The sequence below is a fragment of the Bos mutus genome, chromosome 2, assembly GCF_027580195.1.
Source record: "Bos mutus isolate GX-2022 chromosome 2, NWIPB_WYAK_1.1, whole genome shotgun sequence".
Classification (NCBI taxonomy): domain Eukaryota; kingdom Metazoa; phylum Chordata; class Mammalia; order Artiodactyla; family Bovidae; genus Bos; species Bos mutus.
In genome coordinates, this window is record NC_091618.1 from 15,956,909 (window position 1) to 15,977,810 (window position 20,902).

Sequence of the window (20,902 nt, forward strand, 5' to 3'; positions counted from 1 at the left end):
TTTTTGCATTTCTTTTCCATGGGGATGGTCTTGATCCCTGTCTCCTGTACAATGTCACGAACCTCCGACCATAGTTCATCAGGCACTCTATCTATCAGATCTAGGCCCTTAAAACTATTTCTCACTTTCACTGTATAATCATAAGGGATTTGATTTAGGTCATACCTGAATAGTCTAGTGGTTTTCCCTACTTTCTTCAATTTAAGTCTGAATTTGGCAATAAGGAGTTCATGATCTGAGCCACAGTCAGCTCCTGGTCTTGTTTTTGCCCACAAAGCCTAAATCAGGACTGATGCTGAAGCTCCAATACTTTGGCCACCTGATGTGAAAAGCCAATTCACTGGAAAAGATCCTGATGCTGGGAAGATTGAGAGCAGGAGGAGAAGGGGGTGACAGAGGATGAGACGGTTAGATAGCATCACTGACTCAGTGGACATGAACTTGAGGAAACTTCAGGAGAGAGTGGAGACAGGGAAGCCTGGTGTGCTGCCAGTCCGTGGGGATGCAGAGTCAGACACGACTGAGTGACTGAATGACAACAAGAGTTTCTATCTGGTTGCCATGCTGTATCTCACTGTGTGCACTGTTTGCTGAACCCAAGGTAGGCAAGGCATGAGCTAAGAGGTTGGAAGAAGACTTAAGGAGCCGTAGGAACTGCAGACAGAACATAACCTAACCTAACCACAAGGGCTTTCCAGGTGGAGCTTATATATGCTTACAGAACAAAAGTAGCCAGTGGCCAAGTGAGTAACTCGTGACACACGTGCAGTGCTATAAGCGATCTCAGCTATTACGGAACCATTATTTACAAAACGTGGGGCAAGAGCAAGAGTCTGTGAGGCAAGAGAGTCTGACCATGCCGTCTTGGCTAACTTGCTCTTTCCCTAAACTGCTTCTCTACAGGAAGTCTGCAGAGCCTGCCTTAAAGGCTGGGCAGGGTCAAGGTCATCCATGATACCTTCTACGGCAGCCTGGGTCCCAAGGCATTTAAAAACTGTTTCCACCAAGTTGATCTTTATAATCAAGTCCACTCAAAGAAACTGCTTTAAGTTTGGGCTTCAAAACTGTACTATGTGGGATCCATATAAGATGCAGCTGAGAATTTAGTAAAGGTTCCATTAGTTTGGACAACTTTGCCTCCAAAGTTAAGAAGATGGAAACATCAAACTTTCTTCACTACAACTTTCTCTAAACCCAGAAAGTCAGCGGCTCAGCAGGAGCTGTTCACATGCCCTGCCTGTCTGCAGGGACTCCGGACGCGGTGCTGTTTCCCTCCTGCAGTCATGCTTGCTTCTCTAGAAGCCCTCACACAGGGTGGCATCTAAGCACTCTCACCTGACTGAGGACGGGCAGGCTGAAGGAAAAGCACCAGAAAGCTGTAGTTTCCTGAAAACAGTCAGTACTCCCTAAGATGTCTTTGTTTGGGGGCTCTATTTGGCACCCCACTATCCTCCCTTGCCGACCTTTCTAAAGGAAATGGCTCAGGCCACAACTCCAAAAGGTGTTGAGGCCTTGTCATCCTATCACTTTGGAGTCAGGCAGGGTCACTTTTACCCCTAGGAGGGAGCAGGCCACCAAAACTGAACACTTTTTAAGAAACAAGAGTGGTGTGTGTTCCCTGGTGGCTCAGTGGTAAAGAATCTGCCTGCTAATGGAGGAGATGCGAGTTTGATCCCTGCGTCAGGAAGATCCCCTGGAGAAGGAAATGGCTACCCATTCCAGTATTCTTGCCTGGAAAGTTCCATGGACAGAGGAGTCTGGCAGGCTCCAGCGTATGGGGTCACAAAGAGTCAGACACAACTTAGCAACTGAGCACTTGTCATAAATAAATAACACAAGTATCTGTGTTAAATTCTAGATTTAACATGGCAGCAGAAAAGGGGATATTTTTCAACTCAACCAACCAAAAAGCATATAGAACACACTTGGCACCTGACCTGACCTTTGGGGCAGAGAAACATCGGAGTGTCACTTTCCTGAGCTAGGACCTCTCAGCAATCCGACCCAAAGGCAGTGCTTCCCAGTGTGTCTCACACCACAGGTCACACAGAACTTGCTAATACTTGAGCGTACACTGGGTAAGTGCACAGGACTGCAGGCAGGTGGTCCCAGGGTCCCAGGGGACAGGAGCCAGCCCAGGCAGCCTGTAACTCGGGGAATACACTGTCTCACATGTGGGCCAGGCAGCTCTGGACTAAGCTGCTGCCTGCAGTCACCTGGTGATCAAGTTGCTCTGTGTTTGTGTAGTTACTGTGACCTCTGAACCAGTCTCCCCTCGACTCAACAAACAGGCCCCATGCTGGTGTCCTCCACCTCACTCATTCTGGAGATCATCAGGGTAAACACATGTCTTGGAAAGGGGAAATTTCTGGCTTAGCAGGTTTGTTCTGCATTCAAGGCCATGCAGCAGGACACAGATGTTGTCTCCTCTTACAGGAGGCTAGAAGGACATATTTTTTTAGACCTGCCACCAAAAATGTGGACACAGTGAACTGGGGCACACAAAGCATCAGAGGGCAACTCCAAACAGCAGGCTGTGCTGAAGGCACTGGGGAAAAATGGATTTTTGTGAGGGCAGATGCAGGCAGCAGGCAAAGGGGAACAAACGCAGGGACTGCTGGATGGGCTGTCTGGCTGATTAATCAACGATCTTGCCAGGAACCTGCCGCAGGAGACCAATGTGCCCCTTCTTCCAAAGCTGTGGTCCACAAACTTGTTTTCTGGTGTGCCATAAGTCTAGTTGCATCCTCCTCTTTGCGACCTTATGGACTGTAGCCCACCAGACTCCTCTGACCATGGGATTGTCCCAGCAAGAGTATTGGAGTGGGTTGCCATTTCCCCCTCCAGGGGATCTTCCCGACCCAGGGATCGAACCTGCCTCTCCTGCGTCTCCTGCACTGGCAGGTGGGTTCTTTACCCACTGAGCTGGAGCCAAGGAATCAGCCCCAAGGATGCAATTCCATTATTTTCAAACCTTAATTACCTGGAACCTAATTAGGACTTCAGGGTTTTCTTCTCACTTGGAAGGGAAACTTCTTTCTCTCAAGTCAGCATGGTGTAAATGGAAGAAAAGTGAAAGAAGAGTTGGCTATCTGGATTGCTTGCATATTAAGAAATTCATTTAACCTTTGAGGACTTCAGCTTCTAATCTACAAGTTGAGAGGGCTGATGAAACAAGTATCTCAAATTATTTTCATTGGGATTGACATATACACACTATTATATATGAAACAGATAACTAATAACGACCTACTGTATAGCACAGGAAGTTCTACTCAATACTCTGTAATGACAATATGAGAACAGAATCTAAAAGAGTGGATATATGTATATGTATAATTGATTCACTTTGCTGAACAGGAGAAACTAACACAACACTGTAAATCAACTATTCTCCAATAAAAATAATTGAAAAAAAAAAGTTATTTTCAGCAATAAAATTCTCACTCTAAGACATGCCAACAGATCAGCAGCAATCTGAAACTGTGATCATTCTTCTACACTGACACCTCCTAATGCAAGTTGAGATCACTGATGGTCTTTTACAGTATTTAGAGTATTTAACATATTTAATTAATCCAATTTTATAACGATCTGATGGGGAAGGGTCTCTAAAATGGTGTAACGGAACTCTCTCATTTGATGTGCTTGAAGTGGTGGTGGGTTAGCTTTTCCAGAAGCTGGCTGAGGAGGGGAATCATACATAACTAAACATTTGTTTAACTTAATTTATATAATGCTTTTGAACTGTGGTGCTAGAAAATATGCTTGAGAGTCCCTTGGACAAGAAGGAGATCAAACCAATCAATCCTAAAGGAAATCAACCCTGAATATTCACTGGAAGGCTGATGCTGAAACTGAAGCTTCAGTACTTTGGCCACCTGATTTAAAGAGCCAATTCATTGGAAAAAGCCCTGATGCTGGGAAAGATTGAAGACAGGAGAAGAGGATGAAGGAGGATGAGATGGTTGGATGGCATCACTGACTCAATGGACATGAATTTGAGCAAACTCCGGGAGATGGTGATGGACTAGGAGGCCTGGCGTGCTGCAGTCCATAGGATCACAAAGAGTCGGACATGACTAAGTGACTGAACAATAACAACAAATTTATATAAATGCACATCCACTCACTTTTAGGATTTCCCTGGTGGTTCAGACGGTAAAGCATCTGCCTACAATGTGGGAGACCTGGGTTTGATCCCTGGGTCAGGAAGATCCTCTGGAAAAGGAATGGCAACCCACTCCAGTACTCTTGCCTGGAAAATCCCATGGACGAGGAGCCTGGTAGGCTACAGTCCATGGGGTCACAAAGAGTTGGACACGACAGCAACTTCACTTCAATTCACCCTCACTTTTACAAAAGACTATGCTAGTCGGATTTTTACATCCTTTTTTCTGATAAACTATGCATACTTCATTGCCTATAATTTATCATTTTTGTTTCATTAAGAGAGAGCTTAGATATCTATAATGCAATCTGAGTACAAAGTTCCTCGTGAATTTTGATTTCCCCCCCTCCTTTTTATAGTCATCACACCCAAACAGCACAACTTCTGAAGATTTATCTTCATCAAGTGTTTGCAAACAATTTAACTTAGTTTTCACAGGAACGGCAGCTTTTAAAAATGTTCTTATTTGATCAGTGTATCTAATATTCAGTTACAGTGAGTAATTACAACATGTACAACCGGCATAGCCAGGATGGGGGTAAAGAAGGCTGACCATTGAAACACAGCTCCCCTGGAGGGAGCCGAGGTGGAAGGGAATACAGTCCACATGTGCAGCTCCCTGTGGGTATTGGTCACTGTGTCAGGCAGAAGGGACAGCGAGCGCCAGGTGAGGAGTTTCCGGTGGCAGATGTAGGGCCTGGGGAAGGAGGGCAGGGATGGAGAAACTAATGTTGGTGTCCTCAGCATACAACTGATAGCTCAAATAAGAAATGAGCTTCCCTGGTGGCTCAGCGGTTAAGAATCCACCTGCAAAACAGGAGACGCGGAAGACCCTGGTTTGATCCCTGGGTCGGGAAGATTCCCTGGTGAAGAGAATGGCTACCGAATGGCTACCCACTTCCAGTATTCTTGTCCATGGACAGAGGAGCCTGGTGGGCTACAGTCCATGGGGTCACAGAGAGTTGGACACGAAGAAGTTAAAATAAGAATACAGGGGTTCATTCAGGGAGGGATTGTGGAAAGAGAAATAAACAAGAGGGTGGGCAAACTTCAGGGAATGCCAGAGTTGAGCTGAGGGAAGAGGCTTCTGCCACAGGACCAGCAGGCTCACGTCATGAGGCCCCGGGTGTCTGCAGAGTCGCGAGGAAGGCGGTTCCCGCCTGCCTCAGAGGCCATTATCTGAAGGCAGAGACTGAGGAAAGGACAGAGGGGCAAGCCCCAGGGCTGCTATGCTAATTCTCGCACACACGTGGCTTTGGCAGAAGTCAGGTCTGTAGGCGGCGTTGAAAAGAGGAAGCGACTGACCTGATCCAGACGCAGTGCGCCGTCCGCAAACCGCTGTCGGCGTAACTCCTTCGCTACTCCGTGGAGGTTCAAGACAGCCCGGTGCACCTCGTCACACGTGTGCTCGGGGGAGATGGCAGGCAGCTCCCTCTCCGGGATTCTCCTGGTCGGGCTTTCAATCATGCTCTGCGCGTGCTCGTAGCTCAGTTTGGTGCAGGAGCGGATGATGGTCCGGCCAAACCATTCAGCGAGAATCTGCAGAGATGGACGGATTGTGAGGGAGAATTTTTTTTTTTCAGCTTTTTCTTTCATGCAACCATTCAGCTGTACACATTCTACAGAGACTGAGGAAACGAGGAGGGACGAGTACCAGCTTTTTTTTTTTTTACTTGAGCACCCCCCCCCCCCCGCCCCCTTCCCCCTTTACCAGCTAAACCATTCCGGTCGCAACTCCAGAGACAAGGCTTCCTGAAAACACCTGTCTGAAGGGTTATTAGGTTTTCCCCGGTGGGGAACAGGGAGGGCCCGGCCCACAGCTGTCCATACCATGAGAATTCGAGGGCACACAGCTCCTACCTGAAGAGCTAGAGAGACCACTCTGACACCCTCTCCTTCCCTTGAAGGAAGAACCACTACTCTTTATAATGGCAACCATTAAGCACGGGGAAGTGAACAATAGAAACCACTCACGTTTTTCTTTGGTTTAGTGCAAAGAGCCTTATTATGAAGAGTCTTGATCTAGAATATCAGACTTTAATGTTCTTAAAAAAAAAAAAGGAAACCCTCAAAATATACTTTCTGAATTATTTTAAAAACTACTCTCATCTCAAAATACAAGCAACTCAAAATATTATGCTGATGACTCTTCTGCTGTGGCAAGCGGGTCCTGACTTTGGCTCTCAGGAGATGTGTGTGTGTATGTGCTGAACGCAGGAGAAACTGTAGAGGCAATTCCAGGGACTCTGTGTGTGTGTGTGTGTGTGTGTGTGTGTGTGTGTGTGTGTGTATGCACACATGCGCGCATGCACTGAATGCAGAAGAAATTGTAAGGGCAATTAGAGCAACTGCCCAGCAGTCCTAGGGGAAGCAGTGTGTGCAGGTCCCCAGAAGAGCCCCTTTCAAGGTCAGCCCATGCTTGTCCCTCCGTCACAGCCATATTTCCTGAAAACTTCCCACTCGTGGAGCTGCTCCAACCTCCTCTAGGATGACGGGGCCACGACCTCTTCATTCTTGTGGTCTCAAAGATTTCCCCTGGAGACTCAGCTTGTTTCCTTTTCTACGACTCATTCCAAACCCAGTCAGTCAATCCTCCTCCTTCCGTGTGTCAACATTTTGCTGGACAGTCTGTCTTTAGCTTGGGGAAATGTCCCTTTTCATTCGGTTCCACTGCTCTTTTTTTCACACACTCCCTCAGGCATCCGGGTCAGAGGGTATCTGGCCTCTTGGGGGTTTTGTCCCCTTTTCCTAGAAGACACAGGAAAGTCCTACATATGTACCAGGGGTCACCACTGCACACAGGGTGGGGAGACTCGGATCACCGTGACTGGGCATCCATTTTCACGCAAACTGGTGAGTCAAGAACTACTTTAAAAAGCTAGTGACAGGTCCAGACCCTCTCCCTTGAAGTATTTATGGACAAACTTTTGCAGTAAGTTCCATGAGGTTCCTAGATACTCTGCCACCCCAATGTCTATGTATCCTGGGTCTAAACAGCTCAGTGGCTCCCTCTGAACCCTCTTCTGTAGTGCTGGGCCCTGACCAGGGGCCACTTTGAATCCCGAGGAGTTCTTAAAACATGTTCACTGTAACTTGGCAAAACCTGAAATCCCCCACTCCTGATCAAAACTCGCTAGCCACTCACAAGGGTGGCACTGCTCAGTCTGCCTCTTCTTCCTCACTGGTCCCACTGCCCCTTCGGTTTGTCTCCTTATCTGTCAATGAGAACTTGAACACCAGCAAACCTGGGACTCAGCACTGATGAGAAGCTTCCCACAACTCTGTCACCTTACTTGGGCCGCCCCTCCCTTAATGCCTCCGTTCCAGAAAATCTGCACCTTCTTTTTGAACATACGAAGGGCTGAAGTAGGAGCTCTGAAGAGCCAGTAAGAACTTCCTGGCCCAGAGACAGGCAGCTTAAAAACAACCCATTGATTCTGAAAGTCACACCTGACACACGGACTAAAAAAACTCTCAGGCCAAGAAACCAGATTGTGGTGAAGCGGCAAGGATGCCCATGGCCCCCTCACCCAGCGAAGGTCAACAGGAAAGCAGAGACCTGGCTGGGCGGGGGCATCGGCTCCCGGGGCCAGCGCGCCCTACAGAACGGGAGGAAGGCCTCTCGGGATGGGACACCTCATTAATTTCCAATTTGGAAACTGGATTCACATCAACGCCCTGTTTGTAACCAGGGCCAGTGGCAGAAGACAAAAAGACAAAGAGTTTTTCATGGAAAAAGCAAAAAAGCCACAAGGAGCTTCGTAAACAGAACCCTTCAGAGAAGAATCATGGCCTTCCTCTACCATTCATTTCATCACAGGATTTGGGTCACTCTCTTTCTGCAGGCGGCAAGCTTCCTGCATACACTCTAGGACACTGCTATTTAGGATGTTGGATTAAACAACGTGCCAATATCCACTGAAGGTATCCGGCTCGTGGGGGAAAAAAAAACCTAGTTAGAAAGGAGAAAATATTGTCTACCTCAAGACCTACTTTCTGGTACCAGGTAGGACAGGAAGTGGCTTGACACCACGGACCACCTGGCTCTGCTCAGTGGCAGAGCTCTCACACCTCCAACCGTCTCAAATCTCTCTAACACACCTGGATGTGCGTGCATGCTAAATCCCTCCAGTCATGGCTGACTCTCTGTGACCCCATGGACTGTATCCCACCAGGCTTCTCTGTACATGGGATTCTCCAGGCAAGAATACTGGAGTGGGTTGCCATGCCCTCCTCAGGGGATCTTGCTGACTCTAACCTGCATGTCTTATATCTCTTGCATTGGCAGGCAGGTTCTTTGCCACCTAGGAAGTCCAACACACCTGAAGTACGTTATTTGTCCCCTTTTACGTTGAGAGAAGAGGTTGGGGATTTGTGAAGTCATGCTAACTCCTAAGTGATGGCCAGGATCAGATCTGTGCTAAAGACCTAAGACTCAAAATCAAGTGTTATTTTTTATTATATCTTGCTAAAGGTCACAAAAGAGACAGACAGTGAAGTAAAGAAAATACAATATTGACTTTCTATTTAATAGATACAAAGTCGTGAGGAAACCATATCATTTGAAAACTATTAATTTCCATTCAAATGTATTTAAAATTTTAATCTTCTAAAAAAAGTCAGTGTCTCATTAAGAAATATTTGGTTCAAAAAACTGCTAATGGGGTTAATTTGTAATTTTAATTTTAATTAGATACAAAATCACTTCCACTACAGCTTTGGGCTTCTGTATATAAACTATTTGGTTCAAAAAACAATATCAGAAAAATGAACTTCTTTACAAAACAGACTCACAGACAGAGAAAACAAATCTGTGGTTACCAAAGGGGAAAGCAGGGGAGGGATGGGAGTTCAAGATTAGCAGATACACACTACTGTATATAAAACAGATAAATAACAAGGTCCTACTATATAGCACAGGAAACTATATTCAATATTTTGTAATAACCTATGATGAAAAGAATACATATATTCATATATATATATATATATATATATATATATATATAGCTGAACCACTTTGCTATACACCAGAAAATAACACAACATTGTAAATCAACTATAATTCAATAAAAACAAAAACATAATAGGAAGAAAGAAACATTTTCCTGATTGGAACAAAACCAGGCTGCTGTGATGATCAGGGGTAGGGGGGTGCATGGATTTCTGCTTCTTCTTACTGTGAACACGAGGCAACCCCCCTGGGGTAGGGAGGGCCCAGGGGTGAAAAAAGTCAAAGGTACCAAGAGAAACGTATCCAAAAAGAAACTGGGCAGAAAAAGGCAGTGCTCGAAGACAGTGAGGAAAGGCCGCTGGCAATATGTCTGTGATGGGGAGGTGCTGGTGACTGCAGAGGGCAGAGGCAGTGAGGGCGGTGGCTCATGAGGAGCAAGCAGGGGTATCCTCTGCTGGGCCCACTCTTGGCCAGGCCAGTGGTGACAGAGTGAGGCACAGGTCCCTTCCTAAAGAACAGAGAAGACCATGGTAGGATCAAAGAGTAAGTGACAATATGGAGACACTGTCAGCCACATTTAGACCTAGCTGTGTCCTCTCGCGCTGTGGCCCGGCTGGGCCTGTTACCCAAAAGCTGGGTTTGCCTCTGGGTGGATGTTGGCCAAAAGATGCAACCAAGCCAAAGGACAGGAGAAGGAAGGAGTTATTACTTGCGGCAAGTAAGGAGATCACTGGGGATCTTTCCCAAAGAAATATCGTTGGCTTTTAATCTGTTTTCCAGATATAAAGATACCTTTCCCCTTAAGCTAATTATAACCTACACCAACTTAGTAAATTATACCTTTGAGGGTAGGATTGAGACATTACTCTTTTGTCTCTACCTGATTCCTCTAAAAATGGAAGACTAGATTCCCAGCAGCCTTATCAAGTACTCTTAACTAGTGCACGCACAACAAAACTAAAGAAAATTATCCAGTGAAACTGTCACAGAGTATAACTACTGTGTGACATATAACAACAAATATCATTGCTTGCTTTAAGTTTACTGCTAAAAGCACATGTATGATGTCTGTGTGACAATTCAGTATAACTGATACAACATATAGCTTATAAAATGTTTTCCTATTAACATACCTCTGAATTGATGCTTTTGAACTGTGGTGTTGGAGAAGACTCTTGAGAGTCCCTTGGACTGCAAGGAGATCCAACCAGTCCATTCTGAAGGAGATCAGCCCTGGGATTTCTTTGGACGGAATGATGCTAAAGCTGAAACTCCAGTACTTTGGCCACCTCATGCGAAGAGCTGACTCATTGGAAAAGACTCTGATGCTGGGAGGGATTGGGGGCAAGAGGAGAAGGGGATGACAGAGGATGAGATGGCTGGATGGCATCACTGACTCGATGGACGTGAGTCTGAGTGAACTCCGGGAGTTGGTGATGGACAGGGAGGCCTGGCGTGCTGTGATTCATGGGGTCACGAAGAGTCGGACACGACTGAGCGACTGAACTGAACTGAACTGAACTGAGCTTGTTCACTGTATCTGATGAGTTGTCCCCCAAGAGGGACAACTCGGCCACTATTAATAAACAAAAAGGAGGCGTGGCACCAAGGGACATGATGGATGCCAGGCAGCAATCACCCTGGCACTGAGGGACAAATCTGACCTACCAAGGGATTTGTAATCAAAAGGAAAAATGATAAAATAAATTTTCATGAACTGAGTTAGGTATTGGGAAGCCATTCCAGCTAATACATGATTTACCTTAAAGTTTATAGTGACCGAAGTGGCCTGTTTAATGGCCTCTTGAATGTATATCTGCTTTTGCTATTAAGGAAAAAAAATGCATAAAAAAAAAAAAAAAAAGAGGACATCATCATTCACGCACACGGGCTTCACTGCAGATGTTGAATTAAAAGACTGCAGCCATGAAAAAAAAAAGAACTTGAGAGTCCCTTGACTCCATTCCTAGCGAGATCAGCCTGGGATTTCTTTGGAAGCCTGTTTAATGGCCACCTGAATGTTGATCATTTTGCTTATTAAGGAAAAAAAATGCATAAAAAAAAAAAAAAAACTAGAGGACATCATCATTCACGCACACGGGGCTCCAAAATCACTGCAGATGGTGACTGCAGCCATGAAATTAAAAGACGCTTACTCCTTGGAAGAAAGTTATGACCAACCTAGATAGCATATTGAAAAGCAGAGACATTGCTTTGCCAACAAAGGTCCGTCTAGTCAAGGCTATGGTTTTTCCTGTGGTCATGTATGGATATGAGAGTTGGACTGTGAAGAAAGCTGAGCGCTGAAGAACTGATGCTTTTGAACTGTGGTGTTGGAGAAGACTCTTGGGAGTCCCTTGGACTGCAAGGAGATCCATCCAGTCCATTCTAAAGGAGATCAGCCCTGGGATTTCTTTGGAAGGAATGATGCTAAAGCTGAAACTCCAGTACTTCCGCCACCTCATGCGAAGAGTTGACTCATTGGAAAAGACTCTGATGCTGGGAGGGATTGGGGGCAGGAGGAGAAGGGGATGACAGAGGATGAGATGGCTGGATGGCATCACTGACTTGATGGACGTGAGTCTGAGTGAACTCCGTGAGATGGTGATGGACAGGGAGGCCTGGTGTGCTGCGATTCATGGGATCGCAAAGGGTCAGACACGACTGAGTGACTGAACTGAACTGAACTCAGTAAGAACGATACTTACAATGATAGTAATCAGGCTGTCAATCTGATGAACTCAGAAGTTTCTATGATACAAAAAGTCATCCTCTACAACTGCGCGGCCCTTGATATTTTAACAGCTGTTCAAGGAGGAACTTATAAGACATACTGAATGCTAGGTTTTATACCTGATGAGTTTCTAATGTGACAAACCTCATGATGTATATGAAAAAAAAATTAAATCTCCTCTGAAGGATCCTCTTCCCAGTTTAGAGAAAACGGTTTGGGTCAGGGGGCTCTTGGCACAAGACTCTGCCAGTGAAGCTGCAAAGTTGCTGTTAACTGCCTCTCCTGCTGTGCCTCACCTACACCTGCTAGAATAATGCTATGTACATCCAGCCACTACTCTGTGGACCCCCAAACTTCTCTAGCTGTAGCAGACAGAGCTTCACTCCTCTAACTAGGGAGATGGCAATGCTCATTCTCAGCAGGAAGTAGTTACAGAAGAATGACCTTTGGCTCTGTGCCCCTCAAGAAAGAAGAGTGAAATATCTCAGTGTTGGGGGTGCTGTGTAAGTAGATTGGGTAGGGGTCCCTGGAGGTAGCGAGCCAGACACGACTTTCTTAAATAAGAGAAGCCACTTCAGCCCTAAGCCATTCGATGATCTGAGCCTGGCCACAGTGCTTGCTCTTGCAGAAGAATGGGTCTCAGTAGTTGATTTTAAGGGAACAAAAGAAGGTAAAAACAAACAGCTATTACCAGGCCAGGGAGCTAACTTCACCAGATTGGAGATGATACATCAGTTGTAAAGACTCCTAGTTCTGTTCCAATGGTAAAGATTAGCCTGAAGCTGTTTTGCAAAATTCAACCACCCTTGACAATGCTCAACTACCAGGTTAACTGGAACCTATGAATGATGATGTTGACCTTTTCTGATGCCTGTGACTTCAATCAACTATCATATGGACTCTGCCAACTTCTGCCCCAATTCTATGCTGAACCCTCCTTGGCTGAAGCCCCTTTAGGAGCCTGCATGCATCCTAACTTAAAACGTCCCCAATTTTGCTATCTGGGGAGACACTGCTTTGGGAAAGATCCCCCATGTTATTCCTACTTGCTGCAAGTAATAAATCCTTCCTTCTCCCACCCTGGATTAGTGGTGTCTTTTGGCTTGACACCCATCAAGAGGCAAACCCGGTTTTCGGAAGCTGAGGAGGGAGCATGGGTACCAGAGGGCCATGTGTTTGCTAATGTTAGTTTATAAGGCAGTGTATGTACAAGAATTTTCTGGAAGAGTAACTTGTATGGCGTCAACTGTGTTCTCATCTACAGTTTGAGCTCACTTGCTGCCAGCCTAGTCTGTTGCCCCTCAGACTATAATCAGGCCTACTCCTATTGTTGGGAAGGAAGAAATTTTTTCCTACCTTTCCAGGTTTTTCTGGTCTAAGAATTAAACTGTCATGAGATAGATTAACAGGAGAAAATCAAACAAAACATGGGAGAGACTCAGGAAAGCTGAGTAACTCACTAAAATGGCTGAAAGCTTCACTTTAAATACCATCTTCAGCTAATGACAAAAGAGAATGTTGGGCTAGTGATTCAGGACTTAGAAGGGGAGGAAGGAAATTCACATGAAGGTGGAAAAGCAAATGTTTGATAAACAAATGTTTACAACGTACGGACTGGGCAGAGACAATGGGACACACACAGGAATTAAAAAAACAAAACAGATTTTGAAAGGTTCCTCCTGTCTACCATACCTAGTCCATCCTAGAGTTATCTGTGATGATAGCTCTCTCCCTTTTAGAAGCAGGTCATCTATCTACATTCTTTAGACAGTGAAGGTAAAGTCAGAGTTTCTTCCTGAGTCTTTTGGATCCTGATTGTTTTCAGCTTGAAACAATCCACATGCCCAAGAGACATCCTGAAAGTCAAAGTGAAAGTCACTCAGTCGTGTCTGATTCTTTGTGACCCCATGGACTATACAGTCCATGGAATTCTCCAAGCCAGAATACTGGAGTGGGTAGCAAGTTCCCTTCTCCAGGGATTGAACCCAGGTCTCCCACATTGTAGGCAGATTCTTAACCAGCTGAGCCACAAGGGAAGCCCAAGAATACTGGAGTGGGCAGCCTATTCCTCCCTTCTCCAGTGGATCTTTCCGACCCAGGAATTGAATAGGGGTCTCCTGCATTGCAAGCGGATTCTTTATCAACTGAGCTATGAGGAGAAGCCCAAAAGATATTCTGGAATGCCAAATTTTACTCCCCTCCAGCATTTTGACCTAAAAGTCTAAACTTCAAATCCAAAGATGAAAGAAATAAGGCAACTCCCTCAACTGTCTGCCTTGTAAACCTTAGAATGGCACAAGAGTCTGAAGGCAGGATATGGTCAAGAGACGAGAATTCCATTCCTGTGACACAGGATGAGGGACCCCGACTGGGCAGTCTTTGGAAAGTGTTAGTCGCCCAGTCGCATCTGACTCTTTGCAATGCCAAGGAATCTGCCAGGCTCCTCTGTCCATGGGATTCTCCAAGGCAAGAATACTGGAGTGGGTTGCTATTCCCTTCTTCGGGGGATCTTCCTGACCCAGGGATTGAACCTGGGTTTCCAGTACTGCAGGCAGATTCTTTACTATCTGAAACACCAGGGAAGCCAGGGAAGTCTTTGAAAAGTGTTCCCTTTACTGCAGACAGTTGAGAGGCAGGTTGCGGGGGCAGGAGGAATCTTTGGAGGTGGTGGACTGGTTGGGAGGCCTGAGGGCTGTGGGAAGGAAGCTGCAGGTAGGGGAGAGGGAGGAAAGCACAGGAGAGCCATGGAGGAAGCTTCTAAGGATTGGGTTCAGAAAGATGCAGGAAAAACAGAATCACAGATTTCTAAAGCCAGTGAGGATAATTCAGTCCCAACCTTCCAAAAAGACCAAACGAAGTTATCTCGCCAAAAACGAGGTCCATCCTTCTTTTAAAGGCAGGCAGCACAGCAACACATTGTTTATTAACCTCAGAGCCCAAGTCCTTAACTTTAAATCAACTTCATGATTAGTAACCTCAAAATGCAGGAAAGGCTGATTAAAAAAAAAATTTTTTTGTCTGCAAAAGAATCGGACACGACTTAGTGACTGAACAACAGCGACAACAATCCTATGAATGATACACGTCTTGTTATGTCTTGAAAATATTTTATTTTGAATTTTTACTTTAAACTCAAGGATTCATAGCAAAATCTGTGCTCAGGTCTGCTGTTCCCTTGAAGTGACCTCACTTCAGGTCAGCCCCTAATTGCCTGCTATCTTCGTTAGCAAACCAGGACACAAAGGACACAACCGAGCTCTTCCAAAGGCTCCTCTGCCCCGGCTGTCTCTATAGGTCTGAAATAAAGCGACTGTGCCCTGCTCTGCTGAGGACTAAAAATTAAAATTCAGGGAAATTTTCTATTATTTTCAGAATCAGCCTTGGGAGCTATGGTCTCTCACTGGGAGTTGATTGGGCAAGATTTGCACTGAAGTGTCCTAAGAGGAGACATAAAACCCAGCACTGTTTCTTTATCATGACCTGCAGCCCCCAGTCACACAGTCCTGTGCTTGTGCTTGGCTCTGTGGGCTTGCTGCAGACACAAGATGACCCGGGAGGATCATAGTTTTAATTTTCAAGTTCTATAGCATTTCCATGGGTGGCAGCTGGTGTGTTAGCAGCAAGGTGAGCAGGGAAGGCAGTAGGGGGAAGACACTCGGGCAGCTGTGTCAGACCCTCCTCAACCCCAGGATACAGCTCAGGGTGCTGAAAAGGCTGCTGCGATAAAAACGCCTTACCAAGGAAACACCATTCTAATAAAGCAGGCTAAACAGAACTGTGTAAATGGGTATGTTGTTGTTTTAGTCGCTAACTAGTGTCCAGCTCTTTGTGACCCCATCAACTGTAGCCCTCCAGGCTCCTCTATCCATGGAATTTTCCAGACAAGAATACTGGACTGGGTTGCCATTTCCTCCTCCAGGGGACCTTCCTGATCCAGGGTTCAAAGTCATGTCTCCTGCTTGGCAGGTGCATTCTTTACCACTGAGCCACCAGGGAAGTCCCGGAAAATGGATATGCAATTCACTTTATGAAGTAATTTTTAAGCATTTTTGGGCTTTTGACCCTGTGCTGTATATGAGGAGAAGAGATTTAAAAAAATTAAGCATGATGTTAAGGTCCGGTCGGATGATAGATGTGCATACAAATGGCACTGACAGGTGCTGTAGGGGCAGCGAGGTGGGAAAATGGGCTCTGACAGGGAGGGCGGGGCTCTTCCCATCTACGCACATCCTCAGAAAGGCCAACCTGCCTCCTTTCCAGATTTCAGCAGGGACCCCACGCTGCACCTTCTCTGCGCTAGGGAAGTCTGTGGTCCTCATCCTCCTAGTGGGAGCTAATCTCCCCTCCTGGAGTTTAGGTCCTGAAATTCCCACTTCTTTCATCAGGCTCCTCTGTCCATGGAATTTTCCAGGCAAGAATACTGGAGTGAGTTGCTATTTCCTTCTCCAGGGGATCTTCTTGACCCAGGGATCGAACCTGGGTCTCCTGTACTGTAGGTCTAAGCCACCAGGGAAGCCCCTTCCTTCATGGTTGTACTGTAGGTCTAAGCCACCAGGGAAGCCCCTTCCTTCATGGTTCCAAAGCTTTGTTCCTTCTTTCTTCATCAGCAACATCTCTGATTCGCCTCCCTATGCAGCCTACAAACATACTCCAATATCTCCCCCCGCCTCACTTAAAAAAAAAAAAAACAGGAAAAAAAACCCTCAAAATCTTATTTTTACTACAATGACAATATCAATTCATTGCAGAAAACTTAAAAAAATATATATATGTGGGAAAAGGAGAAGGAAAAAAAAATCTCCTATGAATCCACCATTGGGAATTAACTACTATTTCTATTTTGGTGCATATTTAATTCCTATATCTTCAACACCTTGTATAGTGTCTCAACATAGCAAATCTTCAATGAGTATTTACTAAATGAATGAAGGAAGGAATAATAACACTTTCATGGAAGATGTGACATTTTAGCTGAGTCTCATAGGATAAGTAGGATTCATGTTAGTAGGGATGAAGGGAAGGACACTCTAGGAAGTGGAAAAAGCATATGCAAAGTCTCAGTAGTAGAACAATTCTGTATGAGGCCAAATGAACCGGTCAGCAGAGGTTGAGGGGCTGAAGGATGGCCACGCAATGCGAGAAGGGGCTGGTGGAGGCCTGCGCTGGTCATGCTCTGGAGATTACGGACTTTCGTGGATAATCATAACCCACTGTCCCACTGTAAGAGGATACTAAGTAGTAGTGTAATGGGACCAGATTCAGCTTCTAAAAGTCACCTAACACCACTGGGGAAATGGAAGGAAGAGGCCATAAACAGCCTTTGTCACCCAGGGAGGATGGTGAGTAGGGACAGTGACTGTGGCGATAGGAAAGGAAGAACTGATGAGAGACGCTTGGCAAAGGTAGAGCTGTTATCACTTAGAACTGCCGGGATGTGGCAGGGGTGAGGTGGGCTAGACAGTGAAGATCTGAGTGGTTCAGAGGGATGCTGATGCCATTTCAGATCTGAGGACGGAGGGCTTACCCTCTGGTTGGAGCAGGAGTGTTTTTTTCTGCATCACGAGACGGGAAGGATGACTCCGAAGGGAGGAACTTCAGCAGACCCAGCTGGCTGATCTCTCTGGTTTCCCAGAAGGAAAACTGAAAGTCACCTGGGGGAATCATTGGTCTCGAAGTAGAGAGGAATGGAAGCAAAGTTGGAAGCCAGAACCAAGAATAAAGTTTTTTTTAATACCATTTCACACTTATTTATCTTTATTATTAACTGCAAAGTTATTCGTTTTTTGGTTTTGTTTTTTTTTTTTTGCCACCATACACAGCATGTGAGATCCTCCCCAACCAGTGATAGAACCCGTGCTCCTGAGCTGGGAGCACCATCTTAACCACTGGACTGCGAGGATGTCCAAGAATAAGGGCTTGAAACAAATACATAAGCAACAAATAAAAGGATCCCTCTAAGCAGCACTGAAGGTCCAGCTGAAAAAAGGCAGCCTGGACTGGCACATCCCACAGTGCCCCTACAATGTCTGCTGTTCAGAAAGAGGTGTTAGGTGGGGACTGGAAACACTTCCCCAGAGCCACGAGGAGTGGCCAATGACCTGCAGGGTGCTCTAAGGTGGCGGCTGAGAAGGGCTGACCCCTGCTGAGGTCAGGTCCCGGAAGGTGGGCTGGGGAGCTGCCACACAGCGGAAAGCTCAGCCACACCCTAAAAGCCACTCTTCCCATGTGAGTAAAGATGGTCCAGGAACGAGGAAAGACTCGAGTCCCAAGAACTCTCTGGAATCCATGCATTTCTAGCAGAGAAGACAGAGGAAAAAAAAGAATAGGAAAAAAATTCCCACTTTAAAGGTTTCCTAGATTTTATTCCGAATGAGAGACTGGAGGCTCATTAAAAAGGACAGAGAGATGAGACCTGATTTCTGATTTAGAAGACTCCCTCGGACCGCTGTGTAGGGAGAAGATGAGGTGGGGTAGGAGCCGAAGGTCGGGGGACAGCTGGGAGGCCCCTGGAGTCCAGGTGGAGGAGGGTGGCAGCTTGGAGGCAGTCGTCAGTGCTGACAGTGGTGAGGAAGAGGAGGTGCTGGAGACAAAGCTGAGGTGACTCACTGCTGGCCAGGAGGTGAGGGGTCAGAAGATGACCGGAGTCAACAATGACTGGGGCTGGGGGCTACAGAAGTGGCTGAAAGAGGTCCACCATGGACTGGGGCTGAACTGGGCTCCCCCTGGAGTACATGCTTGCGTTCTGCCTGAGCCAGACAGCACAGCCAGGACACACAGGCTGTGAATTGCTACTGTAACTGCGAGACTCTTCCTTTATTATTCTGACCTCTGACCTGAGATTTTAGGGTTCCCAGGCTTTAGGACTTAGGTATCAAGTTAGATTCATTGTCTGTGACCTTCTTTAAAGTGTAACATTGGTGTTTATTTCCCAAAGGTGACTTCAAATTGAGACCTCTGATGAGCCAGGGCCTGTGGACATGGTCTCTGTTTTGCAGGAGCTTGGTGCCCAGTGAGACAGACGTGCTGGAGGTAACCAGATATGAGATTGCACTGACATGGTCGGAGAGGATTCCATGGGTCCAGAGCTGGACTTCCAAAGCACAAGGTTCAGCTGGGTGTGTTTCCCTTAGGAAAACATAGAATCAGAGCTATCTAGATCAGAGGACAACACTCTTACCACCAATATGTGAGAAACACGCCAAAAACCAGATCTTTCAGAGTTTTTCATTCTAAAAACCTGAACACTGGCTTAAGGAAACTATTAACATATATGACACCAAGGTTTCCTAGTAGATACTTAAAAAAATCTACTGGGTGTTTAAAAACAGTTAGAATAGGCTTTCTATAGCTCTACAAAGTAAGGCATTCCAGTAGATGAAGGAAAAAAACAAAACCTTTCTCCACTTCAGCTCCAGGGGAGACTGGCAGCCATGCCTGATGCTGCTGGCCATGCCCCAGCTCCTTTGAAGTTCAAGCCCTTGCACTATGAGAAGCCACCACTGTGTACTAACCAAGTCTCAGGCTTACTGGGTTCTTGATGCGTGCTGCTTTCCTCCTTACCAGCCTTCTCTGACACCCTGTACTAAGCCGCTTCAGTCATGTCTGACTCTTTCAGACCCTATGGACCATTGCTCATCAGGCTCCTTGGTCCATGGGATTCTCCAGGCAAGAATACTGGGGTGGGTTGCCATGCCCTCCTCTAGGGGATTTTCCCAACCCAGGGACTGAATCCATGTCTCTTATGGATTCACTGGCAAGCAGGTTCTTTACCACTAGCACCACCTGGGAAGTTCTCTTTGGCCCCCTGAACCACCCCATCTTTTTTCCCACCCCTCCCTACCAACTCATGAGTTTGGGCAAGCTCTGGGAGATGGTGAAGGATAGGGAAGCCTGGCGTGCTACAGTCCATGGGGTCGCAAAGAGATGGACATGACTGAGTGACTGAACAACAACCCCACCAACTCAGGCTCTCCTTTGCCAGTGTCTTCAACAAACACTAGCTCCTGGACACGAGTTTGGGATCTGAACAAGCACTAGCTCCTGGACACGAGTTTGGGATCTGAACTCTCATGTATCTTGACTGTGAGCAGGAAGACACTTATTGTCACTACACTCCAGGACTAACTGATCAGGTCAACCCACCGTGTGGCCTCTTGTTCTGAGTAGGATGTTTGACTACAGCATAAGGAGTATGGTTAGTGAGTCTTGCTCCATGACTGTCCCAGGTCCAAAGCCTCACACTTCCTCTTTGACTGGGTTTGCCAGAGGCCCGGCATCCCTTCCTGGACCCTGTGCCTCCTTCACACCTGCTCTCCAGCCCCTCGTGCCAGAAGGCTTGGTCACCAGACACTGCCTCCGACAGAAAACCTACAGACCAACCAAGTTTTCAGAGTCTACCTCTTCCGAGTGCTTCTTTTATGACCCTCATATTTTAGAAGCTTGTTAGATCAGGAAGCTTTTTATTTCTTGGGTCTGACCCTGGCAGGCTTAGTTCAGATTCAAAGTTCTTTTCTGTTGACTCAAGTTAGTTTTCCTCTAACTTTCAGGCTTTTATTTTTCTGTTTAGTTAAACTTTTGCAAAAATAAACATTTATAAAAATATGGAAGTAATACATATTTTTGAAAAACACTAGAAAATACAAAAAAGTAGAAAAAGTTACTCATAGCCTTGCTACCCAAACACAACCATTACTGGCATTCTATTTTATTTCCTTCTGGTCTTTTTCCATTCATTTTTTTTCCCCCATGCAAGTTCCCACTTTCACAGAAATATGATTGCTGGCCTACTGTCTTCACATTTCTTTCTTCGTATTTCAGGTAGTGTTTGCTTCTTAACTCTTAAAAAGGAACTTATTATCAGATATTCAAAGTCACAAAACCCAAATGTTATGTAGGTAACTTGTTTTGATTCCCCTGTGGATTGGAGTGGATTGTCTCTCAATTGGAGACAATCTGGGAAATGAAATTATGAACTAGGTTTTAAATGACACCGAGGCACTAATATTAACTGTTAGGTGTGCCAATGGCATTGTGGTTATATAAG

General features: G+C 45.9%; 1 protein-coding gene across 4 annotated transcripts in view; it reads right to left on the reverse strand.

Annotated features, from left to right (window-relative positions):
* The window catches only part of DIS3L2 (DIS3 like 3'-5' exoribonuclease 2), a 356,855-nt gene that overhangs the window by 87,003 nt on the left and 248,950 nt on the right, over positions 1 to 20,902 (reverse strand). For all 4 annotated transcript variants that reach the window (XR_011467266.1, XM_005906404.2, XM_070385152.1 and 1 more), the window contains one exon: positions 5,477 to 5,710. Coding sequence is in view for 3 of the 4 variants with exons in the window: in XM_005906404.2 (XP_005906466.2) it covers positions 5,477 to 5,710 (234 nt within the window). In the remaining variant the exon portion in view is untranslated. The remainder of the gene's footprint in view (positions 1 to 5,476; positions 5,711 to 20,902) is intronic.